The sequence below is a fragment of the Papaver somniferum genome, chromosome 5 (genome assembly GCF_003573695.1).
Source record: "Papaver somniferum cultivar HN1 chromosome 5, ASM357369v1, whole genome shotgun sequence".
NCBI classification, from domain to species: Eukaryota; Viridiplantae; Streptophyta; class Magnoliopsida; order Ranunculales; family Papaveraceae; genus Papaver; species Papaver somniferum.
The window spans coordinates 185,300,667-185,312,997 of NC_039362.1; the positions used below are offsets into that span (position 1 = coordinate 185,300,667).

General features: G+C 37.0%; 1 protein-coding gene across 1 annotated transcript; it reads right to left on the reverse strand.

Moving 5' to 3' along the window:
* Positions 1-96: 96 nt before the first annotated feature.
* On the reverse strand, positions 97-8,839 carry LOC113283931 (importin beta-like SAD2). Its single transcript, XM_026533312.1, has 22 exons — positions 8,544-8,839; positions 7,996-8,131; positions 7,825-7,912; positions 7,165-7,314; positions 6,848-7,010; positions 6,561-6,745; positions 6,296-6,469; positions 5,825-5,970; positions 5,608-5,731; positions 5,325-5,505; positions 5,071-5,230; positions 4,936-4,977; positions 4,738-4,856; positions 4,428-4,629; positions 3,830-3,961; positions 3,352-3,455; positions 3,047-3,226; positions 2,401-2,540; positions 2,172-2,311; positions 1,863-2,026; positions 1,216-1,342; positions 97-1,039 (listed from the first exon to the last, which is right to left on the reverse strand). Exons 1-22 carry the CDS (start codon positions 8,631-8,633, stop codon positions 873-875), a joined length of 3,114 nt encoding a protein of 1,037 aa, XP_026389097.1. The 5' UTR covers positions 8,634-8,839; the 3' UTR covers positions 97-872.
* Positions 8,840-12,331: the final 3,492 nt, after the last annotated feature.

Sequence of the window (12,331 nt, forward strand, 5' to 3'; positions counted from 1 at the left end):
CTACCGGGGATAGATACTTATTTAACATGAGAAAATCAGTTCCAAACAAGCACCACATCCTCCAGCGAATTCTTATACTAAATGATGGACAGAATCTAACTTTCAAAGGATGATATATATTCAAAACGAATAATAAGATTGTTTCACATCCAACAGTGAAACCCATCCCGAGGTAAAGTGACTCGTACCCAATCGTAAAATGACAAACACAAAATGGAATCTTTTACATGTATTGCTACAGCCTTCATTTTCTCTCCCACCCAAAAATATATGAATACAGAGCCATCACCATCCTCAACCACCAAATATTCGTCACCTTCCTAACAAATAACTAAAAGAAAAGAAGAACAAAAAAAGGGGAAACAATCTCATATACACTCTATAACCGAAGCCCCTCTTCCCTACTTTCTCCAAGAAAAAGGAGGTCTCAAGGGTTTCTTATACCCATATACGTTTGCCAGGACAGGATTCACCCGACGATGACAAACACCCAAAATGAGGTTGGGAAACATTTTCCCATGTAACTCGGACAAGAACAAAAGAAGAAAAAAATACTGAAAAGAAATTGGCACCGACCAGGTTCTTCTGCCATATGAAGAATCCACATCTGTAAAACTAAGACCTCTCCCACCATTGGAGAACCATCCTAATGAAGACGCTGGTGTTCCCATATACACCCTCTTTTTATCTCTTTGGAACCCAAACACCCAATTGGACAACTTGGGAGCACACTTTAGTTTCCAGGATCATTTGTGATCAGAAAACCAATTGACCTTCACTGAGACTCAGCAAATCAAACAAGATAAAGAATTGATATGATAGGTGAGCGAAGCAAGACTCTTTAGAAACAATGCACGCTCATGCGCTTAAGTTCACAAGGTAGCGTTGGTCCCTGCTGCTGCCTTCTCCATCTTCTCTTTTTCTATTTCTATTCTCCTTTGTTCGGCATGCTGAGCTAAACCACTAGCCAAGGCCTGATGAGGGAAGTCAAGTGCTTGCATAAAGCTCTGGAATCTTGCAGGATCCGAGGCTTGCAGAACTTAACAAACAGTGCTTAAGTCAGACTCACAAATAAGGATAGGAAAAAGAATCTAAAGAAAAAATGAAAAGAAGAGTGATTTTGTCTTCAACTCTTATGAGTGTCCCACAATCAGAATGTGTCAGATTCTACAACAAACAAGAGCAGCTGAATCGAACTGGTGAAAAGAGTCTCACCTTTGACTGTATCAACGAAGAAAATGAAAGGATCAACATCATCAATCGGTGATTGTAACTCCTCATCATCACTGTAATCATCATCTGAGTCCTCGTCATCCTCATCAGCAGGGCGAAATGATCTTGCCTGTGATAAGCAAAACATAAAGAGTACCAATTAGCAACTTGCATGCATCTCAGCATAAACTAAACTTGAACCCGTTAAATTGATGTAGAAATTTCCGAGAGAGAAGTGATTATTTGTCCTCCCCATCTTGTTACATGACACATTGTTTTTTGCAGTTTTACATTTTACATATCGAAGGTCACTATGCAGTTTACACTAGGGCTGCACATGGGTCGGGTTTGGCCTCACCCACCACCCGACCCACTGCTGGTGGGTAATTGAACTTTTCACCCGCAACCGACCCAACATACGGTGGGTTTTCACGTGCCTCACCCATAGTCGACCCATACCTAGGTGGGTCGGTTCGGGTACGGGTATTTTTCGACGGGTGTGGGTCGGGTCGGCGGGTCGAGTCGGTTATGTGCAGCCCTAGTTTACACTAACATGATTATAGATTGGCTGCAAGATTTCTAACATCAAAGTTAATTAAGATTCTGGAAAAGATAAACATTTTTTTTACTATTTAGCAGAGTTGTCTTACCTGGGCAGCTAACTTTTGGAGCTTAAGACTGTCAGCCTCATCACCATCCTCAGCTTCAACTCCCATATCCCTGTCGGATCCATCTTCGTCTTCTTCATCATCATCGGTTTGAAACCCCCCCTCCATGTCATCATCATCAGCATTTTCCTCTTCCTTTGCTGCTTCTGGATACACATTAAGAAAGCAGCAAAAACCAAGGGGAAAAAAGGTGTCAAAAAAAAACAGCTGATGCTTCATTTAACTAGCCCATAATTAAGAGATTTAAAATGAATAAAGAGATCAAACAAAAACAAACATATCAAGACTAACCTGCTACTTGATCCTTATAGGCAACCAAAAGATCAAGAGTTGCTGTAAAAACCCGTGCAAAAGCTTCCACAGGTAACTGATCTCCAGGGAGCGCAAGAAGTGATGTTAATCCCAAGCAGCAAACCTTTTTGTCATGTTCCCTGCGTAATTAGTTGACATCATTAGTAGAAGTTACAGTAGCTTAATAAAGAGATCCCAACAGGGGAACAAAAAGATAAAGGAAATATACCTTTTAAAGTTTGCCTTCATACCACTCTTTTTGACTTCTTGCAACATCTGGAACCACAGATTGAATACTTCTGTGGCCACTCCAAGCTTATGCAGCACACTGAGTGTCAAAGGTGCATTATAATAAAGAGCATCAGCTATCTGCAAATCAAACAAATATGAATACTTGTCAATCATTTGCAGAACAAAATATACAGGCTCTAGGTTGGAAGTACATGACCCACAAAATGTAAACTTGGAGATGTGAGGTAACATATATTCGAAGCCAATCCCATGCACTAGCGGATCAAAATACTTGAGTTCATAAATCCATTCGAACAGTACATCATACAGAAACTATTCTTTAAGTTCATATTGGAAGTGAATGCCAGTACAGAGTTAACACCTAAATCCTAGAACTGGGGTCTGACTAATTAACGAGCTTGTGATTACACAGCGGGTTGTTCAGCATTCTTATTTCTGGTTCTTCTGGGTTCCTGAATTCCCTACCAAAAGATAAAAACAAGGCAGCAAACCCAGCGACGCAAGTACCTACTGCTGCTTGGGCACCACTTCAGAAAATATGCTGAACTGCTGTATGATTGTTACATCAAGAAATTAATATTAGGTGCTGCAGTTGTACTAAAATATCAGGCCGAAGTTTTTACCACTTTCATCAGGAGACACTTCAAGTAAGGTTTTTCGGTCCGCCGTAACCGCTCAAGTGTGATGGTCAGATATGGCTCAACCCAATGATCTACTTGACCCTTGCAGTTTTGGAAAACCACTTCAATGAGCTTAGGAGCCGGTTCAATATCACTGTCCTCCATGTTTTTATCCGCCATAATCTACATTCCAAGCATCAAATTATGAAAAAAATTATCAAGAAAATAGAGAAATATTGGAGAAATCAGTCAAGACACTGGCTCACAGATATGACCAGTAAGATAATCTTTTGCTAAGTATCACTCACAGATGAAAGCATATGCCAAAGACTTTGCTGGTAATCTGGATCCTTGCATGTTAAGAAATGTGCAGTGCTTCTGGATATAAAGTTGTCCAAAGGAACCAGAATATCTACATAAAAAGTAACCTGTTAGCCTCAGAGTTCATAAAGAAACGAAAAAGCTGTACTCAGCCATTCCAGCAAAAAGAGAACTTATGTCGCCCAAAACTATGTAACTGACCATAAGCTATAATGAAGTCTACAAATACAAATTTAAGCTTTAATTGACATTTTGGAGGCAATGCAAAGAAATCCAGCTTTGCAGAACTCATGAGGTTTCAGCATTTATGGCAACAGGCAACTAAATAGGAACTTTGATTGGAATAATGAGAAAAGCATAGGTGATACACATGACCTTGCCACCTGAATACAGGAATGTAGCCCAGGATCCATACAACAGTAATCAAGAAATAATAATATGCGACATAACTAGAAGCACACTTACTTGGAAAGAAATCTATAGCCCACTCCGACAATGATTCCATCATCAAAGGCCAAAGACTCCACATTTCCAATGAAATTGTAGGAGCAAAAAATGTCTGATACGAAACTATTTCCAGAACTTCTTCGTAGACCTCTGCGGAAGAAATTCAAAGGGTTAACTAACACAACAAATGCAGAAAAAGTACGAGGATATAGCTCAATCTATAAGCAAGAACTAAAAAGATTGACAGATCATAGTCACCTTAAATATTTATCCAAAAGAGTTAATAATGAGCCAAATGTGTAAGCAGGAGTAATTCTTGGATATCAACCAATTGAACTACAAAATACTGATGTACCTTATATTTATGATTTTGTAGGTTGATATATGTTCAAGTTGGTTACCTTTCCTTATCTTTGGTTTAGAAAAATAAAATTACATAAAATGGAGGGGACACAACAATTTCAGTGGTTACTTAGTATCTCAGATCTTAAATAAAGTAAGCTTTGTTGTTGTTTGTAAAAATATTATAGAGTAACTGTATTGATAAGCAGAAAGTAAATCAAGCATTACTCCTGCTTACACATAATTTATGATTTCTCAAGAGAGGAATAAGTACCTTGTCCATCACTAGTCAACATTCGACGCATTATAGGTAATAGAGTTGGCTCAATTTTGAGGAAATAATCAGGAAGCCTGCTCACAGATTCAAGGATTGTGCTAATGGCGCGCAAACAACCTACTGCAGCTAGGGCACCAGAATCATCAACCTCATCATCATCAGCATCAGCAGAATCTATACACTTCCAGAAGGCAGCAGCCTAAAAGAATAAGAGTAGAAAAGTGAATTCCAACAGAAAACCATTTGGATAGTAAATTTGCTTACCCAAATACTCACAAATCTAAAATGTTTTCAAATAGTAACTTACCAGATTCTGGCATAATCCAAGGGCATAAGGCGCCATCTCTTCACCAAACTTGTCCACGATCGTTTCGAGAGTAAACACGAGGTCCTCGTTCTCAACCTCATTCATAAGTTTAAAGAACTCTGAAAGAACAAGGAAAAAGTAAGAAACATACTGGGTCAAAATTTAAGTAATACGAAAAACAAAGGCATGTCAAAATACCATCAAGCAATCGAGGAAGAATTGGACGGATTTCACCCAAATCTGCAAGAAAGAATAAAATCATTTATGAACATACCAAACTTTTATCACAATATCAATAGTGAAACAAATTCAACGTGTGACCTTAAAAAGTACCTTTACAAGCTTCAATAAAAGAGCGCAATGCAAAGACTGAGTCAACACGAACCGGAAGCTCAGAATCGCACAATCCAGAGACGACACTGTGTAACGCCTTTCGGAAATTATTCTGATCTGAGAAGTTGATATGAGCATACTGGCCAGCAACCCATGCCGCCTGACAATTAAAATTTTAAGTGAATGATGTTCAAGAGAGAGAGACTCAAATATCAATCAATGAGCGAAGAGAAATGAGTGCTAATAAAAGGCACCTTTGCTCTAAGATGTCCAGCTGGACTGCTGAACTCAGGAAAAACATGTTGAACTAGCATAGGCTCAAGCTCGGACTTGTACGGTTCAGTTTGCTTCAGTTTATCACATAATGCACCGATAGCAAGAAGGGCACCATCTTTTTGGCGATATTGTCTATACTCTGCTGGTGCCTCATCGTATCTGGATGAGTATGCAATTTAAAAGACAAGCAATGAACACCATTCTAGCGAGAATATTAGAGTAAAACATTTAACTGGGGATAAGATAGCATCGAGTAAGTACCTCCTAAAAATCTGCACAATGAATTGAATGAATTTCTGAAGGTTCTCCTTTCCACGTTTCCTAACCAACTCACTTACAAAATCCATGGCGGCAGTCCTAGGACTGTATAGGTCTTCGATAATATCTGCAAAAGTATTAAGTGATTGAGTAACTGATTTTAAAACCCCTAAACAATAAAAAAAATACTGAAATAACGACAAGGTGGTCTTTAACTCACCATAACCCTTCCTGACATACTCATGTGGATCTTCTTTCCACAGCATTTGATCATTGTCATTGAAGCACATAAGAGGAAATATTATCTCAAATAAGACAACGTCGAGCTGTGGCTGCAGCAGCTGATACATGCTATTCTTTGAAATGCTGCAGGAATAAGAAGAAGAAATAAATGATACTTCTATTCCAGTGATTGCACTATAAATCTATAGAAAACGATCTTCCTCAGTTACTAAAAAGTAAAATCGCACAACTGAGACAGCAACTGTAAACTAAATGGGGAGGACATGAATCCCATGGTCCGCGATTCTCATACTAACATGAAGATAATTATGACTTCCAAATCTTAATCCAAAACAAAAGACAGAGCGCATTTAGTTACTTATTCATCTCGAGTGTGATGATCATTGCCACACATAATCTGACACAAAGCAATCATGAATGGGAACATCGTATGATTTGAAAAACAGACCTGTTACTCAAATATTGAAGAATAAGGTTGATAACTCTATCTGGTAGATAACCACCAACACGAATCACATTCAACAAGTTCAAGTGGCATTCCAAAATCTTCCCAGCATAATTCTTCTGAAATATTTGAGCAAAAGCTTTGTTTTCGGGCTTTTGAAGCTTTAGATCCCCAAACCTATTGATACAACATTTAAATGGTTATAATACTTGAACGACAAAGAAAAAATGAAGCTGTATGCATCTAAATACCGAAGCCACCAACTCACCGAGTGTACAATCGATTCAAAATGTGCACTGTCCATTTTTTAACTTTCCACCATCCCCAAACTTTTCTTTGATCTGGGTCAACAGGCTGGCCTTCTACAGGAACAGGTCTTTCCAATATGGTAAGGAATAGAACCATCCATGCATTGAAAACATTTGGATCAAAAAGTTGCTTCGGAATCTCCAACTGAAAATGCAAGAATCATACACTGATTAGAATGTTGTATCCTTAAAGTGACAACTATAGAAACCACTACAGCTCACAATGTAAAGAAGTTTAAGAACATACATATATGGATGACCAGAATATTTTGCAGATAAGTTTGATCAAGTCTGCAATCTCAAGAGGAGGGTTGACAATCTGAACCAGTCTGCTAAATATATTAAGGAGATATGGAAATGTCTCCTCAACAATGAGGTAAACAGGTGTCCGCTCTTCATCCGACTTGAACCTTAAAAAGAGAACATAGTTTTACTTAAAAAACACAAGTAAAGAACTTTGAGAACATACATAAGTGGTCTAATAAAAATTAAGAAAAAAAATGATTGTTCTTATCTGACACAACCATGTAAATTAAATATCGATAGCCAAAGCACAGTTCTTACTCGTATTTCCTGGAAAGGATTCTCAACACAAATAATGCCCCGTAAACTTGTTGACCTTGTAGATTATGTTTCACCCATTGGAGAAGGCTTGGCCACTGCTCAGGGTAATCAGCGTGAATTATGGTTTTGAGGCACTCACCAAGCTGTGCTCTGCGTGATGTGAGATAAACATCAAAATCCATGTCAAAATATGGTAGCAACAACCAAACCAATCAGTAACCCTGATTCATAACATTACACGACGTGGAGAGTATGATAAACATTTTTCTTCGACCAAAGAAGAATCAGGAACAAATTGAAAGACACCCAATGCTGTTCCAAGTAACTTATTCACTTCTTTAGGCTTTCATAGATCAGACACTTAACTGATTATCCCTTGTTTTATGTATGTATGTATGTATCTAAAATTGTAGTAAAATAACCATATCAAAACCTGTGTCCTAGACTTTCATCGAAAAAGACTCAAAACACAGTTTAAGAAGATTAAAAGAAAAAAAAATCAAAAATAGAAAACTAGGTTACTACTCCAATCAAATTCCTGTCATAAGTGCCTCCTCTCTTACACAATGAACTGAGAAGCAACAGAAGACAAATCTTTCTAGACACTCAACAAAACCATATCAATGACAAATAAAAGGGATAAAACTTCAACTAGTATACCTCAATAGTGGCGGCACTTGTGTGATATATGTAAGAATGTGCTGCCTCACCAATTCTTTATCAGTCGGCAATACTTTCTGCTGCTCATCTACATTACCAAAACAAATCACTTAACCCCAGAAATTAACCAAACTAAATCACACATGAAGGGCGGAAAGAAAGTTGACAAACCAGGATCAATGGGCGACCAGTTTTTGGCAACAAAGTTCTTGAAATGAATACTGGCAAATTGCCTAATAGCCATATCACAACCTCCATCTACAATAATCTGCAACAACCTCACCAAATGCTGTGGAGTGTACTGTAACTGTACTCAATACCAAAAACAAAACAAAAAAACACAAATTAGATTACCAAAAATCTAGGTCAACCAACACTAGCAAACTACTGGGGTACAAAAAAATCCAATACGCATCCCCAAAAATCCTTCCAAGATAGGGTTTCTTCTGAATAAGAAAACCAAACATTACTCAATCAAATCTAACTAAAACTGAATCAATCAATAGAAGAACAAAATCTCTACCAAAACCCTTGATCAAAACCTCTAATAAATAAAGAAATCATCAATAAATAGAGAAATCATTCAAAAACCACAACAAGAGGCAGTTCAATAAGACATCAGCTGAATCAATCAAAAAACCCCTAAAAAAAAGATTATCATAAATATCGAATGAATGAATGAATGAATGAGTAAGGGTTTAATGAGTAGTAACCAGTACCTGCTTAAGACTTTCTTCAGCAGCTTTTCTTTGTTCAGTATCAGGAGTAAGAGCCGCTTGAAGTATGACGGCTAAACTGGGAAGATCCATTTTCTTCTCAGAAAATACAAATAACTAAAACCCTAAAAACAAAAACAAAATAAATAAAAAAAAAGATCTAAAAACGATTTTGATGATTATTTTCTGCTGCTGCTGCCAATGGCTGCTGCTGTAAAACAGAGAGAAAGAAACTTTTTCTCTCTCCCTCAACACTCTATTGAGTTTTTCAAGAGAGAGAGAAATGGTATTAATAAGTAGCTAGGGTTCTTCTTTTTCTTTCTTCTTCGGAGTAAAAATAAAAATAAAAAGTCCAGTCTACTTCTCGCTGACCGTGTATTTGATTTGTTTGTGCGTATTTTCACGGTTTCACCTGCTCGCGCTTCTTTCTTTCTTTTTATTGCTTTTGTTTGTCTGGCGATTTGTTGGCACACACGTGTGCTGCCGAAAAAATAGATTGTTTTTTACTATATCCGGGTGATTGGTAATTTTATTGGACGTTTCCGATTGCCTTTTCTGGGATTTTACTAGTTGTGTTTTTTCTCATTAGTCGTGAGGGAGTTCGAGTGAGTCTCTCAAAATCCCTGTTAGTCGTGGGAGAGTTTAGAAGAGTCTCCTCAACTCCCTAAAAAATCCCGTTAGTCGTGGGAGAGTTTGAAAAAAACTCTTAAACTCCTTGTTAGTGGTAAAAATTAGAATGATAGGGAGTTTGTTTTTTTTGGGGAGTTCTACGGAGTTTATAGTGTATTTTTGCCTCACTCCAAATCTCTCAAAAAAGTAGAGATTTTGGGAGAGTCTCTCAAACTCCCTACACTCAACACACCAAACTCTCTCAAACTCCCTATACTCTCTTACACTCCCTCAAAATCCCCAAGATTCAAAATACATTAAACTCCCTCCAACTCACTCGTGGACTAACCCCCTGGTAACGTTTTGATACCAAAAAGAAAGGAAATTATTACCTTATTTATTAGGGTGATTCGGATGACGAGTTGAATCGGTTTTGGATCGGCTGAGTTGGCTCGGTTACATGATTATGGACCCATTGCAAGCAAATATTTTTCTTTTTTTTTATCGGTGAACTTTTTGGACAGGTAAAGAATTTGGTGCTCGCGAATTTCGAAGTCAGATCATTTGTATCATCACCCAATGACTGTACTACAATGATATCGGCTAGAAACAAATAATTTTCAAAAGAACTTAGCAATGCTTGTGAGTTTTTAATTAGGCCTTTGCCAATGAATAGCATAAATAATTCTCGAAGTCGGAAACAAAGAAAAAAAAAATCACAAAGTTCATTTTGATATTGTCTTGTTTCACATAAATATCTTTTTATCGGTACAAAAATATTAGTTTCGAAAAACAATTTCATCCTGACTTTTCAGACTAGTTCTAATACAAGGAGCACTTTTTGTTTTGAAAGTCATCTCAAACTAACTTGTATTATTTAGTCTAAAATTTTGTTTCTTTTACACCAAAATTTGGCTTTCATTACGTGGTACATCATAAACCAATTTAGATTTCTACCGATAATGACGAACGATGATAATCAAACCAAAGAATATTTATAACTTGTTTGGATATGTATTCAGAAGTTATTTTTCGATTTTTAGAAGTCGAAAAATAAGAAGTCATTTTGAATATCGAATTCTAAAATGAAAATTCTAATTTTTGTAAAGCAAAATAGTTTTGTTTCTGACTTTTCTTTTTGGAAAAGCAAAAACACTCCTACTTCTGATGTCCAAACACATTATTAGGTTACACACCATTCAATGTGTGAACTTTTGGCGATAAAAATAAAATACTATGAAAAAGTTAAAACTGAATAAATTAACTAACTACTGGTTTATATTTAGAATCCACCGGAAGCTTGGCTGCAAAACGTGCGATAGCATCCAGAAAGGAACTGATTTGGCATTTGTATAACTAGCACTCCAAATCAAGATAGCTTTAAATAGTGTAGATCTTAGATAAATAAATGAGTCTCCTCTAACAAGACTGTCTGGGAAGAGTTGGAAAGTTAATTAGTACTACTAAAATAAAACAATTAACCTTCCCAATGCCATTGCTAACAGTCTTTCTTGTGAAGTCTACTGCACATGGTTACCAACTGAGTGCACTCAGTGTGTCACAGCCACCGATTTACTTGGTTTCACCAACGTTTGACTTTTGACCAGTTTAAGGTGCATGTCAGGATGTGATGAATGCACTGCAATCAAAGGCTACGGATTGTTGGTTGATGTCCTCCCGGAAGACCACACAATAGAACAGTGTCATCAGAATTACGATGTACTGGACGGTAGCAAAATCAGTACGAATCATGAATTCTGCAGAATGGGCCTGAACTCTTGGCACATGGATGATAATAAATGAGTAAAAAATCTAGTCTTCTGTTTACAGTTTTTGTCCTTGGGATGTCTTTACAGCCAAAATTTAATGGCAGGAACAAGGGGTGGGGGCATAAATAGGGAACAGAATATGTATCTTATTACTTGTAAAGCTCATGGCACATTTGAATTATTTTAGTTGTGCATGTTGAACTTCTTCTTCTTTTTTTTTTTTTGTTGTAAAACTTGAAATTAGAATCTGAATAAATGGTATGCTGATGGTGTTTGCGGCTTTTTGCATTCAAAGTTCTCTACTTTTACAGTTAGGAATGGTAAAGGCATTAGATTTTTGAAGAATAGTTGGCTGGACTGGGATTGCTTACAATATCTGTTTCATGTAATTTTTAAAGCTGTTAAAGAGAAGGATGCGACAATTGCTGAGACGTTGGACATGTTCTTTCAAGAAGCCGTTAAATGCTAATGAACAATTGGAATGACATCTTTCTAGAAGGGATCTTGTTATTCCAGTGTTGGTGGAGGAAGAAGATGAGGTGTCTATATTTAATAACTTCAGTACTCAAAGGTGTTATGAAGAGCTTGTTGGCGAGTTTGATTCTTGCACTTTCGAAAATCATCTTTGCAAACCTAACATTCCACACAAGGTTAGTTTCATTCTTTGGGCTAGCTTTCATAATTCCCTCCCAACAAGAAACATGCTCTCTCATAGAGGTGTTAATATTGAAAGTGATTAATGTGTTTTTTGTAACTCTGTCAGAGAGACTTCAGATCACATGTTTATTCACTGTTCTTTCTCTTTTGAAGTCTGGGATTACTTTATTAAATCCTGTAAAATTTCATGGCCATTGTCGGGTACGTTACTTCAGCTGTTTGATGCTTGGAAGACCAACGTTCTACAAGGTAAAGGAAGAGAAGTATGGAAGCTAATCCATTATGCTATCTGCTGGAACTTATGGAACGAAAGAAATGGCAGAGTATTTGGGGCAAGGAAGAAATGTGTGGCAGAAGTCATTGATCATGTTAAATATATTGTTGTTTTGTGGTCGTGTGACTTGGACACTTTTTAAGTTTTCTAATCCCAGTCTCATCTGGAGTAACTGGGATTCTCTGATGCTTGTATAATTTCCCTTTACGTTTGTAAAGTTTTTCTTAGTATAACCTTCTACTTCGGAAAAAAAAAAGTGTGGGCAGTAGGAATAAAGTTTATCTATAGGGAATTGTGTCAAAATGGCTATTTCTCGATGGTTAAAAAATAGTTACATTTCCAAGCCATATAAACAATACGCTCATATAACTTCTCTACTCGCAACAAGCTCAACCTTAGGTAGAAAATTTCTCCACTAAAAATCATATTAATGCTTATTCAACATCTCTAAATTTTTGCTCGATAGAATGTCTCAATCTCAA